General features: G+C 38.1%; 3 protein-coding genes across 3 annotated transcripts; 1 reads left to right on the top strand and 2 right to left on the bottom strand.

Moving 5' to 3' along the window:
- Nucleotides 1-824: 824 nt before the first annotated feature.
- LOC112149360 (protocadherin Fat 4) lies at nucleotides 825-17,540 on the bottom strand. Its single transcript, XM_036214872.1, has 17 exons — nucleotides 16,603-17,540; nucleotides 16,164-16,287; nucleotides 15,828-16,053; nucleotides 15,271-15,612; nucleotides 13,352-14,265; nucleotides 13,105-13,276; nucleotides 12,830-13,010; nucleotides 11,683-11,933; nucleotides 7,284-11,606; nucleotides 7,105-7,206; nucleotides 6,342-6,643; nucleotides 6,158-6,243; nucleotides 5,880-6,059; nucleotides 5,663-5,790; nucleotides 5,370-5,587; nucleotides 5,027-5,285; nucleotides 825-4,652 (listed from the first exon to the last, which is right to left on the bottom strand). The coding sequence occupies exons 2-17, from the start codon at nucleotides 16,215-16,217 to the stop codon at nucleotides 3,427-3,429; spliced, it is 8,964 nt and encodes a 2,987-aa protein (XP_036070765.1). The 5' UTR covers nucleotides 16,218-16,287; nucleotides 16,603-17,540; the 3' UTR covers nucleotides 825-3,426.
- Nucleotides 1,310-2,299, top strand: LOC112149361 (olfactory receptor 2AT4). The gene has a single exon (XM_024277011.2). The coding sequence runs from the start codon at nucleotides 1,310-1,312 to the stop codon at nucleotides 2,297-2,299; it is 990 nt and encodes a 329-aa protein (XP_024132779.1).
- A 140-nt stretch (nucleotides 17,541-17,680) lies between the features above and the next one.
- hmgb1b (high mobility group box 1b) lies at nucleotides 17,681-20,188 on the bottom strand. The gene is made up of 5 exons (XM_024277012.2): nucleotides 19,953-20,188; nucleotides 18,847-19,002; nucleotides 18,629-18,774; nucleotides 18,348-18,522; nucleotides 17,681-18,251 (listed from the first exon to the last, which is right to left on the bottom strand). The coding sequence occupies exons 2-5, from the start codon at nucleotides 18,991-18,993 to the stop codon at nucleotides 18,132-18,134; spliced, it is 588 nt and encodes a 195-aa protein (XP_024132780.1). The 5' UTR covers nucleotides 18,994-19,002; nucleotides 19,953-20,188; the 3' UTR covers nucleotides 17,681-18,131.
- Nucleotides 20,189-20,310: the final 122 nt, after the last annotated feature.

The following is a 20,310-nucleotide window of genomic DNA, read 5'->3' as shown; positions in this document are numbered from 1 at the left end:
TCTAAAATCTAGTCCAAATGTTTTGTGGCATTTGAACTCGTTCCTTATAATATCTTGTGGCGAGGGGTGCTCTTGGTGTTTGTTGTCATTGAAGCACCATTCAAGTTTTACAAATTTTATTGCAAGATGTACTCTGTGAAACTATAGGAGTTATTATTGCAAAGCTACTACACAGCAAAATTGGCAAAATGAAAAAAAGCAAAGGTGAAAACAATGAGATTCCACACCAATTATGCAGAAACTAAACAAATACATGCATAGTTGTTTTATTTTTTTAACAAACAACTATGAATCTTTCTGATTTTAGAAGACTGCTTTTCGTGGAGTTGAGAAATCAAACGTCAAGATTTCCTATCTTGCTTTTTCTTTAATTTTTAGCTCATTGATTGGTTGTAAAGATTTGTGACAAAAAAGTTACGCACAATCTGAAACCCTAGCAAACATCATGTGGTTCAAATAAAAAGTAAAAAAATAAAACTGCTTTTCTCTTTTCCAGTTCATATAAAAACAGCTCATGCAATCAGTCTTTTTGGACAACATTTCAGAGGAAAAAGACAAGGCGGTTCTGTTCAGTTTAGAAAAAAGTGAACACATTTATCACTGAGGTCAAATGGCAGTCATAAAAACAGTTACCACTAATGTGAAAAGCAAACAAATTAAAATAATAAAGAAATATAAAAACTTTATGTTAACAAAATACGATTTCAGTTTTTCATTAAAATTGTAGTTTTGGTCTTTAAATGTAAGACAATTGACACAAAAACCAGGAAAACATTATTTATAGTAACCAAACAAAACTTTTTATCAGCTTTTTTTAGCACACATTCACACAGATTAAGAGTTGAAGCAACGTTTTTCACAAAAAAGATATTTTTTTGCTCATTTTTTTACAGCCTAAAATTATATTTAGGCAAACTAGGTATTTACAATAAAAACTTCCACTGTTTTCATGTGTCATGAAGTTCACAGAGAGATAGTTAACTTTGTCTTTAGCACACATGGGACTGGGTTCCTGAGGGTTTTTATCTCCAAACACATCATTAGAACAGACTCAATGATTATAAAGGCTTCATACATCATGTGAGTCACTAAAGGAGAATAAGCTCTAAGATAAAGTTTGACTAACTGAAAGTTAACACTTGGATAGACTGGGGAAGGTAATTATTGTTGGAACTCATGGAGCAAAAAAAGAAATATTGGTGTTTTTGGGTTTAATTTCTGGTACTCATCCACATTGAAAATTAAATCACCTTGTTTTCTGGGATTAATATTTTTGACCATTTAGTTTGAAGATATTTTGTCTGTGTACATGATAATGATATCTGTCAATGTTACAAAGGTAAAAGATTTCATTATCCTTGGTATTCCAGGACTTTTACCTGAATATTATGGACTTGCATCGTTTGTGTTTCTGGTTGTTTATATCATTATTTTGTTTGGGAATATTTTCATTTTAGCTGTCATTATATTTGAGAGGGTCCTCCATAAGCCATCGTATTTGATCTTTGCGCACCTTGCAATGACTGACGTCATATTTGGCACTTTGACCATCCCAAAAATCATCGCCCGATATTGGTGGAACGACATGATAACGCCATTCACAACCTGCTTTGCACAAATGTTTTTTGTCCATTCTTTAGGAGCAATCCATTCCTTCATTTTGCTGGTCATGGCTTTGGATCGCTTCGTTGCCGTTTGGTTTCCGTTGAGATACCCAGCCGTAATCACCAACAAAACAACTTCTATCGCTTGCAGCTTGTGCTGGACTTTAACATTCATTCGGATGATGGGGATTGTGCTGCATGCCTCCTCTTTATCCTTCTGTGATATAAGGGTATCACAATGTTACTGTGATCACGCATCAGTAACTAAGTTGGCATGTGGCGAAAATGTTGCATTTGTCCAAGAGGTTGCTTTCGCAAACGCAATGGTGACCCTCTTGTTTCCCTTGTCATTCATCATTTTCTCCTATTTTTCCATCATCATAGCTGTTCTGAAAATGTCGAACACTGAGGGATATCGCAAAGTGCTGTCCACCTGTGCACCTCAGATCCTAACCACATGTCTTTACTACGTGCCCAGATGTGTTGTATACATTACTGACAATTTGAAAGTAAAAGTCAGTCCTGATGCCCGGATAATAATCGCCCTGTTGTACAGCCTCATCCCTGCTGCAGTTAATCCTCTCATATATTGCCTCAAGACTGCAGACATTAAAGCAGCTTTGATAAAAAGGTTTAAAAGTAGGAAAATAAATATGGCCCTTAAAAGCAACACTAAGCAAGGACACAAGTACTGAGAAGAAACACAACTATTGTGAGGAAATTGCAACAGGAAACAGGGAATTTTTTTCAAGTTTTACAAGACCAATGCTGTTATTTTTGTTTAACTGTGGTTTCAGCATGATAACGGTTTAATCTTCTTTTCCTGATTTAAATGCTGTTATTCTGGTTTGGAGTTTCCTTCTATTTGTTACAGGATGTTCTTCAGTTGAAGTGAAAAAAAAAACACGATGAAGACTTTTATAAAGGGAATAAACTCATATGTTTGTTTTTTGAGTAAAAAAGCTTCATAAATTGATAACTGCAACATTTGTGCATCTCACACTTGCTTCCTCTCTCCCTCTTTAGCACCTGCCATGTATAACATATACCCCACCCTTCACCCCCACTGAAAACTAGAAAAAATAGCCTAACTTTTCACTGAAAATGTTTTCTCATTTCCTATTGTTAGAGTATTTTATACCACTATCACTTTCACAAAGATGAAAGGAGCTAAAGTAAATGCAATGATCTCATTATAACTTGTAACAGCTAAGCAAGAAAATAAATGAAAAAGATGACAAAAAATGTGTTTGTGTCTTCTCTTGACATACAATAGGTCTCATAACAAAGTGTATATTTTTTTCCTTAAAAAAAGTATGTTATTGACTTTTAGTGTTTTATGATCTGATCCATATATATGATAATAAATCAGTATAAATGCAAAAACCCATATAATTTAAGCAAAAAAATAATAATAAAAACTTAAAATCCATACATTAACATATGCTGTAAGTTTTACATGTTTTCTCTAAGTGAAAATTGTTCATTTTAAATACTAATATTAAATAATAATGGGCTATTTTTTAATTAACTAAAACTTTCTTTGAGTAATGTAAAATGTAATGAATTTAAAGTAATTGATTTTTTTTTCTCATACAAAAATTTCAGACAATACATTTATAGTAAAAAGAACTGTATTTCTAACAATAAGTCACAACACATATTTGGGTGTCATTATGGCCCGCAGCATCAGGTACTGATGGCAAGGACCATATTATTTTTTAGAATTGTATTTACTTTTATCATTCTGTCTTAAAACTCTAGAGTTGTGTTTAGTTTGATACAAGAAAAAGTTTTTTAACAAACCAAAGTGAAAGACCATCTAAATAATTTCTTCTGGGTCACTATAACAAAATTCAGAAGGTAAACATGCAATATCCTCAAATACCGGCACATAGCTATTAAACGGTAGATTTGAATTCAAAATATTCACCCACTCTTCAACTACAGTGGTTAGATTTCTCACGGTTTTCTCCTGATCTGCAGCAGACTGGCCTGTTTGCAGAGAGGGTGACTTGACAGGTGGGTTGACTTCTTGCCTCTCTGTGTGCTCAGACAAAGATGGCTGCTCATGCATGTACTTTTTTCCAGCAGTGACATCCAACCGTCCGTGTTCAGACTCTGAACAGATAAATGGGATGTCTGCTACACTTCTAGATGAGGTTTCCCTTCTTATTGTGGATTTCAGTAGTGTTTTATGCTGCGATGTTTGATGTGACGCCGTCAGATCTGGAGGAGCGTTCAGTTTGCAGATTTCCTCATAACTTAGGCATTGTATTGGCTTCAGGATCTCCGATTGAGGGAACCTCTTTATCGTCTGCAGATGTGCTGTTTCAAGGTCAGGGCGCTGCTTGTCAAAGGAAGGAACATTTTGAGACTTTTTGGAGTTATTGCCTTTCCTAAATCCTGCCAACAGTAATCTTAGACTCCTCCAATGCTTGCATTCGGCATTCACAGGATTTCCGGTGCTTACGTGACTGCGCCAACTAAAATTATGCAAACGAAATGCACTGCAGATGCTGTTAGTTTCGTAGTACTCCAGCTCACTCAGAGGAATGGGCTCTGCTTTCTGAGGGTCATGAGAGTTTTCTTTGTCTGTACCATCATCCAAACAAATAGCTATGTTTGCTTTTCCTTGCTCCTTGCACTCTCTCTTGTAATGCCTCACTCTATTAATGCTCACACACTTTACAGCGATTACCAGGATCAGGATTAGAGGAAGAACCACAACTGTGATCCAAATGGGTTTGTTACCACGCTGCTTTTCAGGGCACTGATCACGGGCTGTAGAGGTACAAATATCGCAGACGTGTTTTGAAACATTACGTAAGCAGATGCAGGACCTGTTCTGTACATTAGGTCCGCACATCAACCGTGTTCGCCCACCAGAGTTCTCCTTAGAGCAAGATGAGGGCAGACAAACACCTGAAGAGCCGCAGCTAGGCTGGGACAGAGTCGAGCTTGGCCAAACCCCTACTGTTGTACTGCGTCCACTGATTGGCAGATTGTATCCAGTTACGTTGAAATACTGCACACATCCACTGAAACCTGGTAACAGAAAAATGCACAGATAAGTATTACACCAACTGATGCTAAAACGGATTCTTAAGAAAATTAAGTCTTGTTTTAATACAATTTTTCTTACTTTCTGGCAAGGAGGAAAAATATTATAAAATAGTTTTTAAAATCTTTGTTTGAGAAACCATTTCTTAGCAATAAGAATTTTTTTCTTAAAATAAGAATTCTCAGTAAGACCATTTTTCTTACCCCATTGAGCAGATGTATTTATTTATTTATTTTGGGTTATTTAAAGAAAATCTACCAGTGGGGTACGAATTTTTGATTTATTCATAAGAGGCCTGTTTTTGCAGTGAAGTGACTGCCTTAAAAGACAAGAAAACTATATATAAAGAACAGATCACCTAGTTGTTCCAGGTGGGGTTCTCTTGTAGGAGCTGCACCAACAATGATCTTTTCCACATTGATGGGGGTGAGATCCATGCTTCTTTCTGTGCTGTTAAAGACTAGTTTGTTGTCTACAGACAGAGAGGAGCTGTGCCCACCACTGGACAATGTGAGGACATGCCACACCCCATCAGCCACCTGGAGGTCTGCAGTGAACTCTGACACAAATCCAGACGATCTATCTTTGAACACATACACTGGCTTTTTTTCTCTTATCTAGAGGGAGTGTAAAGAAGAGACAATCTGATATAATAAAAACAACTAAGAATGAATGTGTAATGAAAGCACTTTTATTCCTACCATGAGCGTTATGTCTGACTTCTGTCCAAGGACAAGGAACAACACTCCATCATCTTCTTTGGTTTTGAATTTAATAGTAATCTCTGTTTGGTTTGTGCCGTTTGCCTTTTTTTCATCCACCAACCCTTTCAGCAGGTAATCTCTCTTGAATCTCTCTTTAACAACATACTCAACGTAGTCTCTCTTGCTGAACTGCATCACCATATTCTCTGACATTACTGTAAAAAAAAATAAAAATCAATTCTTATGTCAAAAAATAAATTTCACTTTGATTTGAATTTTCTTCTCTTTACCTGTGGCACAGTTTATTCCACCAAAAGGACTTTGGCAATCACAGAGATAGTCAGACCAAAAGTCATGGCACACACCGCCATTTTTGCACGGGACATTGTCGCAGGCTGATCCCGATACTCGAGTACATCTTTTGTAGAACAAACATTGGATGCATAACGTCATGATGAATTATAGAATACATCTACTGCTAAAAACAAATATTAAGATCAATATTACCTGTCAAAGATGTTAAAAGCTGCCAGGGCCATAGACGGTCTCAGCAGGATGCCATTAATATGAACATGTCGAATGCATCCAACAAAGTCATGGCTTTTAATCTGATTGGGATGCAGTAAAATGGATTCAAGGGTCCTGAGTCCTCCAAACGTCATATTATTGTTGCCAACATCAAGTGTTCTAAGTAAATTTACACGTAGAAGGTCAAACAATATACCGTTAGTTAAGCAAAGCAGAGCATGAATGATTAGTAAATATTACAATGGATTCACTGGTACCTTTCAGAGATTGTGCCCTCACTCTTTGAAAAACAAAATCCACTTTTAATAACATCTGTGCAGTTGTCCACGAGCAAAGAACCCATCTGTTAAAGGGACAAGATCACATTTTAGGTTCACTTTCTCTGTTCTCAGTAACTATACTGTAAAGTATAAATAGCCTGTGTTTACATCTTATACTCACATTGCCAATCCTTCTGGCAGTCACACTGTGAAAAAAACCATCTGAAATATGTTTATGCGTCTTCAGCTTCACAGGTCCTGAGCCCAGATCATAGGAGAGCTGCATGCTTCCTTCAACAATTTCCAGTGCAAAGAAATCCCTACTCCAAGATCCCCCAGGATTGTACAGGATGAGTGCGTTTTTTTGCACTGTGGCAAACTCAATATAGATTAAATTAGTTCTGCGATCTAGGGGTGGAAACTCCATGAACGACAGCTCTTCAAAGCCATAGCTGTGCTCCTCACAGTGGACTCCACTGACTCCTGAAACAAAGAATAAAGGGCAGAGCAAATACAGTTCCAGCTTGATCAAATGTAGCATTTCAATTTGGATAAAGACAAACCACTAATTTGGGTAATCCCACACAGTTTGGTCTTTTGTAAAAAAGTTTGTTGGCAAATGTTTTACAAGCATACATATATGAGAGCTTTATGTTAGCAACCAATTATAACCAGACCTGGAAAAAGGTTAGCTCAGTCAAATACTGTTTGAACATAAGAATTGACTATTGAGCAACTGTATATATATATATATTGCAGTTATATGATGCTTAGTAAAACAAAAAAATAAAAAGAAAATCATAAAATGTATAAATTAGTTATGGTGTGGTTCGTCAAACTTTAACTAGCCAGTTTGCTGGATCCTTGATGCTGATTGCCATCTGTTGTCCAAAAGTAATTGTTTTGTATAATATGCTATTCTTTTCTGTATGAGTTAATCTTACCAAAGGGACAATTACAGAAGAATCCAGTGGATAGATTGATGCAAGTGCCCTCTACACATGGAGTTGATCTGCAGTGGTCAACAGGCTTCTCGCAAATTTCTCCTTCAAATAAAACATATTTATCAACACCGAGGCATCTTACCCTGGACAAAAATCTTTACTTTGCAAGATAAACTTACCTTCAAAGCCAGGTACACAGTGACAGTAAGAGCCATTGTCTGAGGCAACACAAGTTCCACCATTCTGGCACTTGACCCTCAAACATTCATCAACATCAGCAGAGCAAAAGGTCCCAGAGAAACCAGCTGGGCAGTGGCAGATAAAACCTCCTGCTGTATTCTCACAGGTGCCATTATTCTTACAAGGATTCACCTCGCATTCATCAATGTCGTCTTCACAGAATGACCCAGAGAAGCCACTTGGACAGGTACAGTTGAAGATTTCTTTTTGTGGTGACACAAAGATGACAGCCATGCTTTCCAGAACAGCAACCTCCTGGCTGATGTAAATGTTTTTGCTGCATGTCGCCTTGTTCTGACAGGGGTTGGTGATGCATGGATCACTGGTAATGTGAGAAATAGTCACATTGCTCTGAGCCTCAAGTGACTTCTTGTGTCCTGTAGATATACCACTTGCTACCTCTTTGCTAAGATATTGTCCATTGTAATTTTTCACTGCAGCTAACAAAAGGATTTCTTTGCCAATCTGTTTGATCCCAAACACATGAGTCTTTGAGGCCTGCAGGTTGAACAGACTGTCAAGAGCTTTGACAAATCTCAGATACTTACTAGACAAAAATTCCTCCATTGAGGACAGTGATACGTAAAACAAAATACAGCTGTTGATCGAAGCATTTGTAAAACCTTTGTAATTCACATAGATACTGTTGTTTACTGTGAACTGAAGTTCATCTGCAGCCTCAACAGTGACATTAAATGTGGCCTCCCCCTGAAACGGGGATGACCAAAGCTCACACGTTCCATTAGGTATTGAAAACATGTTAACTGGCCCATTTCTTATGACACAGCTAAAGGTGTCAAACTCATCATGATCCTCTGGATGAACGTTACCAATCATTCCGCCTTGGAAAGAACTACCAAAATATTTCACTTCTATAAAAATGTTTCTTGGCAATGGAGGATTATCATTTTCATCCAATACTTTGATGTGAATTGCTGTAGTTGAAGATAGTGGCATTGGAAATCCTGCATCTTCAACAACAACAAGGATTCGATATGCAGAAATACGCTCTCGATCGAGACTCTTGGTGGTAAGTAAAACTCCATCAGCAGTGAGTAAAAATGCACTGCTTGATGATTGATTTAATAACCAGTAGGTAAAGGGGCCTTGATTTGGTGGTAAATCTGAGTCAAATGCATTTAGTCTAGTAACAACGGTGCCTTCTGGTTGGTTTTCCATCACCTGGGCCTCAGTTGATGTCAGTATCGGAGCATTGTCGTTGACATCCCTAATAGTTACAATGACATTTGTTGTCCCAGTCGCTGGAGGGGAACCATTATCAATGGCTGCAACAGTCAAGTTATATATTGACCAAAGTTCTCTATCAAGGTGAGAGTTTACTGAAATAACTCCACTAAGGGGATCTATTGCAAAAGATAAATTTGAGTTTCCATTTTCTATACTGAAGAAGAAATGATTCCAGTCTAATATGGAGTCCAGATCGGATGCACTCACGGTAAGCACAGAGGCTCCAGGTGGGCTATCTTCTGTCACATTTGCACTATAGCATGGGGACGTAAATACAGGTGCTTCATTTATGTCAATCACACTGACATGGACCAAAGTCTCATCTTCATCCACACCTGTAATGACACCAGAGTTCTTTGCCAAAACTTTCAAAACCACTTCATCACTCCCTTGCTTCCTCAAACTGCTACTTGTGTATATTTTTCCAGAACGACTATCAATGTCAAACCCTCTATTTCTGCTGTGTCCAAAAATTAAATAGAACACCTGACCTTCGGATCCTTGGTCATAATCTACTGCTGTCACATTCCCAACCTGAGTTCCAATAGGCACATTGCTAAGAACCGAAAAGTGAAATTCTTCTTTACCAAACATTGGGATAAACTCATTGACATCTTTAACCTGAATAACTACATGAGCTAAAGAAAATAAAGCATGCCGTCCAGGGTTTGATGCTTTGACTGTTAAATCAAACATCTGTTCCATCTCAAAATCAAAAACCTCCAGGGTCTTGATGGTACCATTTTCTTCATCAATGGAAAATTTATTTACATGGCCAGCAACAAGGGAGTAAGATATTTGTGCATTTGTACCAGAATCCATGTCAGTAGCTATTGCACTGAGTACAGCCGTCCCAATTTCTGAATTTTCAGGCACCAGTGCTGTGTACTCTGAGAGTAAAAAGAGTGGAGCATTATCATTTATGTCCGTAACTAACAATGTTACATTTAAGATGCTCGTTTTAGAGATCCAGCCCCCATCTGCAGCTTTGATATGGAAATTATACATTCTTTCTTTTTCAAAGTCGAGCTCCACATCAAGTGTTAACAGGCCAGAAGTTTCCCCAACAGACATTGGTGAATCGCGAAATTCATGGACAACATGGTATATAATTGCACCATTATGGCCATAGTCCCTATCTTCTGCTTGAATTCTCCCAATCACTGATCCCACAGGCATGTCCTCAGGAACTAAAAAAGTCACATCTGGTTCACTGAAGCTTGGAGAAAACCGATTTATCTCAGTAACATCAAAAGTAATTTTAGTTTGTGATGTTAAAGGGGGGAATCCCTGATCTACAGCAATAACAAACAAACAAAGGACTGAGTTTTCTCTGCCTGCTAAAGTTTGAGTTAAAAATACACGGCCACTACCAGACTCGATCCAAAAGAAATCCGATGCATTACCTCCTTGTAAATAATACTCAATGCTAGCACTACCATTGACATCAAGATCTGTTGCAATAAGCTGTATTATCTCAGTTCCCACTGGCAAGTGAGATGGAATGGCAATCAAAGGTGGAATGGGCCAGAACACCGGTGGGTGGTGGTTTACTTTTTCTAATCTCACTTCGACAGTTGCATTACTGGAATGAGAAACTCTGCCACAGTCAAAAGCAAGCACTGTAAACTGGAACACTTTGAAATGAGAATGATGCAGAAGAAGGGTCTGTTGAGAAAAAATAACTCCAGAGGAAGAGTTGATCCAAAATTCTTCACTAGGAGGATCAATTATGTAGAAAATGTCACTGTTTTTTCCTATGTCAGCATCTGTAGCAACAACTTGCAAAACAAATGTATCTTTTTCTTTTGTTTCAGTGAGAACAGCAGTAAAAATGTGATCAATAAATTTTGGGCTGTTATCATTGACATCTGAAATGATAATGGTTACATTGGCGCTGACACTCCACGCTGAATCACTTGCATGTATTTTTAAAATATAGTGATCTTGTGCTTCCCTATCCAAAAGTGTTTCAACAGTTATCCATCCAGTTCTGAAATTGATACTGAAAGGTGCAGCCTCACTTTGTCCAACCATGGAGTAAGTAATTACTGAATTAGAGTCGTCATCAGTTGAAGTGACTTGTATAACTGTGTGTCCAACAGGAACATCTTCAGACACCTGAGCAAAATATGTCTGAGGGAATTGAGGTGCATTGTCATTTTTGTCTAAAATGAGTAGGATGATTTTTGCTGTGTCTTTATGAAGCGGATTGTCAGACTCCACAGCTTCAACTGTTAAAGTGTATACAGCAATGGTTTCTCGATCTAAACTTACAGTGGTGCTCAGTAGACCATTATCAGGATCAATGGTGAAATATTCCTCGTCGTTTCCTTCAATTATCCCGTACCTCACTGCACTGAAACTGAGGGAATCTGCATCAATGGCAAAAACCTCACAAACTGTTGATGGTGCTAAATTCTCGAAAATCTCACACCTGTATTCTGCTTGAGTGAACTGGGGGTAATTATCATTCACATCAGTAACATTAAGATGAACTTCTAAAAAAGATGAGAATGGGGGGGAGCCAGAGTCTCTAGCTTCAATCAACAAAGTAAACTCTTGTCTGTTTTCGTAATCTAGAGACTTTTCCAATGTCAGGGCTCCACTGGACTGGTCCACATGAAAGATATCTTCAAAGTTTCCAGCAGCAATGTATAGAGAAATGGGTTCTGCTCTGATGCTCACCGCAGAAACTAAAGCCACTAGAGCCCCCACTGGCTCATCCTCAGAGAGAGAAGAACTTAGAACATCCACTTTCATTTCTGGAAAGTCAGAGATGTTTTGAAACCGGACACTGACAGTTGTGGTGTCAGATTTAGGATTTTCTCCATTATCTTCCACATGAACAGTGATCACGATGTCTTCCATGTTTTGTATTGTACTTAAAGTAAAAAGAGTCCCGCTGGGTTCTATAAAAAATAAATCAGAATTGTGTCCAGACAGAGAATAATGCAGTTCTGCGTTCATCTCTGTGTCTTCATCTGTTGCTTTCACTGCACAAATAACAGAACCTGTGGAGATATATCAATAGAAAACTTAATCTCAAGAGCAAAAGTTAATTTTTGCAGTCACAGAAAAACTTATCACCTGGAGCCAACACAGTGGGCACATAGGTCACATAGGGGCTGTTCTTAAACTGAGGCCAGTGGTCATTTATATCTCCAATAAGCACTGTAACAAGCACAGAGCTTGACAAAGGCTGAGTGGGATGCTCATCACAGGCAATCAATGTCAATATGTAAATGGAGACAGCCTCTCTGTCCAGAAGATTAGTTGTAAATAGTTCTCCAGTAGTTTCTCCAATGGCGAAAGGTACTTCGAGGTCTTCTATGAAATACCTAAATTGATAAAAATATTAAACACAAAAGTAAACATTTTTTTATCCTGAACTTTTTTAATTCAAACATGACATGACTACTATGTATCTTCCAATAGTGGCCCTGATGTTTATTCCAAAATTTTGGCAGCCAGGCCGGTGTTTAAAAGAGACAATTATCTATTGGAGACCTGCTTTTATTCCTTCACAGGCATTTTGCTGTGAAATTTGGTTATAAAATGAAGACAAACCAGATGAACATTTCCGAATTTATTGAAATTATGAGAACATTGTATTCTACTGTGATTTGCACTGGCTGCAAACATTTAGTTTCTCTTTGAAGCACCATCTATCTCCATATCAAAAATCCTCTTCACTTTCAAGCAAATTTATTTTCCTGGTGACACATGCACCTTTCCATCTTCGCTCAATTATTCATGAGAAAGCCAGTTACTCTAATTTGTCTCTCGATTCTTTGCACATCCACCAGGGAATCGTTTCTTTGTTGCTTTGTTTTCTGCAGCTGTCTTCTCTATGTCACCCGTATGCTTGCGCCGTTCTCTGATACATTTAAGATCAACCCCAAAAATGTTGCGCAGATCCTCAGAATGTTCTTTGGCATACACAAAATTTAAACGCTGAATCAAATGAGCATTTTTTGGCCATCGCTACACTGGCTCACAACACAAATACCATGAACACGTCTCGACGCCCCAGGGAAGATGGGTGGATCTTAAAGGAGCCTGACCACTATTGGAGACCGCCGCCTAACAATAATGAGCAGCTGACCTGGCAGCTAAGGGAAACCGGCGTCAATAAGAGATGGGCCACAACTGGAAGAATTACAGTGTGTCAAATTTTTAAAAACTTTCTCATAAAGTCACTTGAATCTTAACGAAAATGTTCAGCCATTGTTACCTGATTTGCCCGCTCACACCTTCATCTGCATCAGATGCAGTAATCATGGCAAACACTGTGCCTTCAGGACTGTCTTCAACCACTATGGTGTGATAGACTTCCTCTGTGAACTCTGGATAGTTATCGTTGACATCCTCCACCATGACTTGAATTGTCAAAGTGCCCGTCAACGGTGGTATTCCTTAAAATGCAAATAAAAAATGTATTTAATGATAACCTAGTTACTTTTTGCAAATTAAAAGAAAATGCAAAAATATCTTGCAGGTCCAAATTACCTGAATCAACAGCAGTGATGGTGACAATGTATAGAGACTGTTTCTCCCTGTCAAGGCTGTGTAAGATATGAAACACACCATCTGAAGAGATGGAGAATAAACCCCTATCTCCTTTCTCCAAGAAGTATGTAAGTTGACTATTCATGCCAAGATCTTCATCCACAGCCGCGACCTGGCAAACAATTAAAAAACTCAACATTAAAACTTGTTTCTCCAGAATTCAGTGATTACTAAGGTCTATCACCACCTGCTTTGTTAGCTGAGAAAGCTCTTCCTCATTCTCCTTGACATGAATGATGATTGTCTGAGGTACAAAATGCGGTGCAAAATCGTTGATATCCAACACGGTGATGCGAACAGATGCAGTAGTAGATCTAGGTACAGTCCCTTGATCTACAACTTTTATTATGAAGCTGTAATTGGAGGCTTTTTCTCTGTCAAGTGGTGCCATGACAGACACAACACCTCGAACTGCATCCACTACAAATGGACCAGCAGGAGTCAGCATGTACCGGATTTGTCCATTGTGTCCAATATCTTGATCATGAGCTTGAACGCGAAACAAGCTTGTCCCCCTGGAGATATCCTCTCTGACAGACAGGCTATAGTTGCTTTCTAGCAGTTGAGGGTCATTGTCATTGATATCCTCAATGTACAATGTGAAGTTCATTGTACTTGTCATTTGAGGGGAGCCTTTATCAGTGGCAGTTATAGTTATTATTAGCGTATCTTCCAACTCTCTGTCCAACATCTGTTCCAGGTATACATTTCCATTTGTGTTGTTGATGCTGAATGCACCGTTGTGAGTTTTGCTGAGATGGTACCAAACCTCACCGTTGAGTCCAACATCTTTATCCTCAGCACGTACTGTCATTATAACACTTTGTAATACTGTATCTTCTGGTATACTAACGCTTCGGGCAGACACAAACAGCGGAGGATTATCATTGACATCTTCAACTATAACAAAGATATTTGCTGTGGTGGTGAGCTGTAATGGCACAGGTTGAGCACAGTCATTTGCCATTACTGTGAGATTGTAGAAGGGTTGTCTCTCTCTGTCTAAATCTTTACTTAGACATAAATTTCCTGTTGATTGAACATAGAAGGTGCTTTCTTCATCACCACTGACCAATCTCAGTTTTACTTCACCATTTTCACCTGGAAAAAGAGAGAAAACAATATTGTCATGCTGCAAACTGAAATGACAATTTTATGCTAACGAACTGACAATCAAGAACTTCGTAAAAAAATATAAAATAAAGACAAAATAAAGGTCTAATTTGTTTTGCAGAGTTATATGAGTGAAACTTCATGTCTTCTTGGTATTAACATATTAACTTTGCTTCAATGTCCTGGCTTTACGAGTTACAGTGATTAAAGCCCTCGCCACACAGCAAGAAGGCACTTGTTTGAATCCCGGCTGGGATCTTTCTGTATGGAGTTTCCATGTTCTCTCCATGCATGCTTGGATTGTTTTCTGGGCATTCCAGCTTCCTCCTACAGTCCAAAAATATGCGTCATAGGTTAATTGGCATCTCTGAATTATTGTGTGCCTTGCAACAGACTGGTGAACTTTCCAGGGTGTACCACGCCCTTGCTCAAAAATACTGGGGTCAGGCTCCAGCAACCCTATGATATAACGGGTTAAGAAAATGGATGGCTTTAATGCCTGTTTGGGGCATTTATTTCAATCGTCCTTTAATAAAATAATTTATCTTTGTTCAATGTTTGTGTAATTTGATGTAGTGGAGTTTAGAAAAGCATACCAAAAAAGTAAAACATTCTAGGCTGTGAAAAGACACTTTTTTGGCCTGTTCCAGAATTTGGTTTAGATATGCCTTTTACATATTATTTGTCATAATTCTTTAAAAGTTTATTGAATAGTAATAATATATTTATTATTCACATTCAATTTGATGAACAGGTATACTAATTTATATATTTGTTTGGCAGTATTTATCATTTTACTTCTTTACCACTAGGTGGTGCACTTTACAAGCTTAATAATGGATTGCAGTTCTGCCACTTTTTATATTACATTGGTGAATGAGAAATTTAATAAAGGGCACTCATAGTAAATACAAGCAACTAAAGTCAGTATATTTGTGATTATCTCTCGTTTTCCTGCAAAAGGTTAAATTGATTATCCTCTTTTCTTCCTACCTTCATCCTTATCAGTCACGTTTAATGACAGGAAGCATGTCCCTGTGGCTGAGTCCTCCAGCAGAGACACAGTTAAGCTTTCCTGACTGAAAACAGGGGGGTTGTCATTCACATCCAGCACATTGAAGTAAACTCTGACACTGGACACCTGTGAGTCCCCCTGTTGCAGCTCCACTGTGAGAATGTAAAACCTTTGTGTTTCAAAGTCCAGGCTGCGAGATAATAGGAACTCTCCAGAGATGGGGTTGAGGAGGAATAGGTTGTCACCGTCGTCCTCCTGAACTGACAATGTGAGAGGCCTGAGACTTTCAAACTGGGATTCCACTTTTCCTACAACCGTTCCTAAAAACACATTAAAAAAATGACCGCTTCACTACAGAGAAGAAAAAGTTGCTGAAAAAAAGCCATTTTGAATATGAAAAACAAAGTCATGTGATGCACAATGAACATACATTAGTTGTGACTTTCCAGAAATAATGCAGATTTTTTTAGTCCAACATCAGGACATTACAAAAACACATCATGTGCTCGCCCTCATGTGAGATGATGTAACTAACCTGGTACTGTGTCTTCTTTTACTTGGAATGAATAAACAGTTTTATGGAAATCCATCTGGGTCCGCCATCTGTTATAGGAGTGGGGGCTGACAGTGCCATGCTTTCCCTCAGGATCAACAGATGCATGATACCAGGAGGGAACCATAAGCTGCCCTTCAACATCCACAATCCCCCTCCCAGTACTTGCATTAGGTAGATTTACATGTGAGTATACAGGTTTGAAAATCTGTGGAGAAAAAGTAAAAGTAAAATACCATTGTTATTCCACATAGCATTCAAATCAATTTGCAAAATTGATTAAAAAGTAAAGATTTACCAATTGCATGTCAAACTTACCAGAGCATGTAACAATATGATCAAGTTTGTCTTTAGTTGTCCAGTATAGTCCATTTTAAAGTTTGTTTACTGCAATTTTTATTCCGTATGTGTTACTACCATTTGAAGTTCAAGAAATAGATCCCTATAAAAGGATTGCAAACAAAACAGTAAGAAGTAAGACTAATGGAAACTGTACAGCTCAACTTCCATGCTTGATCAACAAAGAAAAACTTAAACATCTGTATCCATTTAAATTATTAATCTTTTCAGCAGGTAATCCTGCGTGATAAACCTTTCTGATATTCATCCCTGTAATTGCACTAACTACAAAAATAATTAAGGTTTTCACAATAAATGATAATTTGCAATACTGTTTTGATTTAACACCAAAATCTTTAATTAAAATGGTTCCCAAAATGAAAATAAAGCTAAAAAAGAAACAGATGGAAAGTCCTACCATGTTTCGCTGACAGTCTGTTTCCCACACTCTCCAGACTGCAGGTAAGATTAGACTTTTGGAACAGGGACCTCAGCTTGTGATGCTTGTCAGAGGTGGGGGCTGCACAGCTTTCATTCAGAGAATAAAAGGAGAAAAGTAGGGGGTGGGTGATAATTATTTTTTAAATAAAATAGCGACCAAAAAATGTCTGTATTATTATAAACAACGTCTATATTGATAATGTGTTTAAATGCTAATTGGCTTTAAACTCTTTAAAAGAAAAACCTGTTTTGACACTAATTTCTGGATTTAAAATGTCGGCTTTTTTTCATCCAATAGTTACAACACAAACATACTTAAGCATATTCCTAAAGTGACACTTTAGAAACTGTTTATTACCTTTCTTTTCACTAAGTGCAGGAGTCCTGGCCTGTTTCTAAGTTCGTCTCTCTGAAAGGAAACCACTGTGCCTTCATTCTCGCTTGCAGAGCCCACTGAGGACAGTCCTTTGTACCGCTGTTGAAAATTGTCCAATACACGGACACGTGAGCCTGCTTTAAGTGACTTTAAGGCCAGAGGGATCGAAAGATTGTCTCTAGTTACTGTTGGTCTGAACTTGAAACCAGTAAAGATCCAATTAAAGGTTGTTATATATGCAAAAAGAGAGGAACTAAAACTTTTAAGTAAGTTTGTTCATGTTTATGTTCCCTTTTGAATAGTTCCTTCTTGAAAAGCAAATACATTTGTATTAAAATACACTTATTTTCCAAAGTAATATCTGATCATAAAATGAGATGTTAGTCTTCACTGTTGTCTGCTTTATTGTGTTCTGAAATCAATAAAATAAATTATTTTTCTCTAAAATAAATTACAACTATAAGAGACATTTTCCATTATCTTCTTAAAGCAAATAAAAATTGCATGTTATTCCTTTATTAACCTTTTCAATAGCCCCCCCAAAAAAGTGTATTTAGATTTCATATAATCTTACCAAACCTCAAACCCTTACTGTATTAAATCTATTTATTTAGAAGATTTCTAAGACTTTTGTGTTGATGGCTCCTTCAAAGATGTACAAACATTAAAGAAAAAAAACAAGTCTTAAAAAAAACTTTATTGAGACATTCTTAAATGTCAACAGCTGCATTTGATATTAGAGTGGTATTCAAAGAATAAAAAGACCCCAGGACAGTACATAAAAAAATATTTCTGAAAATAAGAAAAAACATTGTACGCAACCAACTCTGTAATCTCATTTTTGAGCTGAAACATCTAGACACTAGTTACTTTCATACTGATATGTAGTCCTAAATAGTTGTTGATTATGGCAGGGATAAAGATCTATCACTAGAAAAATCTTGAACTTAGGATATGTAGTGATAACTTTACAAAAAACAAACAAACAAAAAAAAGTAACACTGTACATTTTCAAAACATTAAATATACACATGGTTTTTGTTCAATCTGAGTTTTGATTCAAGATGAATTGAGTATATTAGGATTATATGGCATAAACAAAAATTCAGGTCCAATCCACACATAATCCACTAATCGTCCTCATCTTCTTCCTCGTCCTCCTCCTCATCTCCTTCCTCCTCCTCGTCTTCATCTGCAGCAGCAGATGATTCTGAATCCACTTTGCCCTTTGTACGGTAAGCGACAATGTCCTTTGAAAAAAACAGAAAAGTGGTTTAGAACAACTTCTGTCACAACAAATCAATCAAATGTTCAAAGTAAACTATCTTTATTGAGACTTTGCTCACTTTGTCATATTTCTCCTTCAATTTGGCTGCCTTCTTCTCATACGGCTGCTTCTCCTCCGCAGACAAGCTGTTCCACATTTCCCCGAGTTTCTTTGCCGTGTCGCCAATAGAAAGTCCGGGGTTCTCACCTTTTATTTTGGGGCGAAAATCTGCACAGAAAAGAAAGAATGCAGACCTGTGGGGGGAAAATGTGTTGCTGTTTAGGCTACAACTACTGGCCACGTATTAAGACTGGGTGAAGGGACAGAAAGAAAAATAAAAAGCGAAGGAGCAAAACCTACGGTGGTCTCTTTGGAGCATTTGGGTCCTTGAATCGTTTCTTCTTCTGCCCCTTAGGGGGTACATAATTTTTCATTTCTCCCTCATAACGCAGCTTATCTTGTTTGGCCATATCTTCAAACTTGCCTTTCTCTTTAGGTGACATTGTCTAGAAGGAAAAAAAACACTTCAGAAGGAGATTTCATATTAAAAAGATAAAAATATAAATCATTTTTTATACCTTCCATCGCTCAGAGCATTTCTTGGAGAACTCAGAAAAATTGACAGAAGCATCAGGGTGTTTCTTCTTGTGCTCCTCTCGGCATGTTTGCACAAAGTAAGCATATGAGGACATTTTGCCCCTTGGCTTCTTTGGATCCTTCACCATCTTGGCTTACTTAAGAGAGAAAATGTGGATTTATGACTAAATCACGCAAGAGGAGAGACAATATGCTAATTTTCCTTTGCTCAACTGTCTCCCTGCTGCTTTGTCAGTCCCATCTTTTGTTTAAACAAGGAGGTGGGGAGGGGGTCTGTGGTGACTGATGATCATTGTATGAGGAGGCCAAAAATGATGCTTCTTTAAAAAAATGTACATATAAATAGTTTGCTATATCATTTCATACAAAACAACAGGTGTAAAAGTAGAACACTAAGTTTATATGTTTTTTTGATAATGCATCTTCCACCCTATATGACAGAGTCGGCTACAGATTGGGAATGAACGCAGAGGCATTGGCGTCTGCCTCCCGTGAATGCCCGCTAGCCGCTCTTTAGCATTAGCTCGAAGCTAAGCTAGCCCGCCGCGATGCTAATCTGACGAGCGCATCATTAAAATGGCTGATTAGACTGCTAACAATGGCTGGCGACAGCGTTCAAACAAAAGCTTTTACTCCCCCCAACTCCTTCAACCTACCCTTACTAAAATCTTCAAAGGGAAATAAAATTATTAGTTTTTTTTTTTTTTAATTTAAAATATTTTTTTTTAATAACGGGGACACATAAAGCGGACCTGTCAGCGTTCCGCAGCAGTTACCGTTACGACCAGGCTAACATTAGCTCAAGTTAGCTCTTCGCAGTCCGTGCCTTCCACATTAGATGACACAGCTGGACCAAAACATGCAGCTGGTACTCATAAATGTCGGATGGACCAGGTTATGAATTAAGGAAAAACTCTCAAATCGATACCAAGGTCGTTGTTGTTCATTGCCAACTTAGCAAGATAATATTAAATAGCTGGACTTACATTTTATCACTTTATAAACATACAGACCAGATCACAGCTTAATGCTTTGGTCATTTACGTCGTTTTTGTTAACTCGGTCGGATACCGTTTAGGATGCTTACCCCCTCGGCCGGCAGCTCGTCTCAAACAATGGGACCAAAAGCACCGTCAGTCACCGCGGTGCTTTGGCTGAGGGGATCGGGCTGTGTTTATCCTGAGCGGAGCGCTCGGCTGTCGGACATTGGCTGCCGCCAACTCCTTGGAGTATCCTATTGGACACTAGCTGCCTCTGCCCGGCTGGATGTGCGGTTGGCTGCCCCGAATACGGCAGCTCGGTGGCGCCAAACTTGAAGCTGCAACAACTGTCAGTGGTGTGACACATGAGAGGAAAGAAACTCAAAATCCTCCACTGTTCTGAAAAGAGCTCTTTATCTCTGTAAATGTCAAACACATTTTTAAGCAACTAAAAGTTTTATTTGC

This window comes from Oryzias melastigma, linkage group LG13 (genome assembly GCF_002922805.2).
Source record: "Oryzias melastigma strain HK-1 linkage group LG13, ASM292280v2, whole genome shotgun sequence".
Lineage (NCBI taxonomy): Eukaryota > Metazoa > Chordata > Actinopteri > Beloniformes > Adrianichthyidae > Oryzias > Oryzias melastigma.
This window is presented reverse-complemented; position numbering and strand designations above follow the sequence as displayed.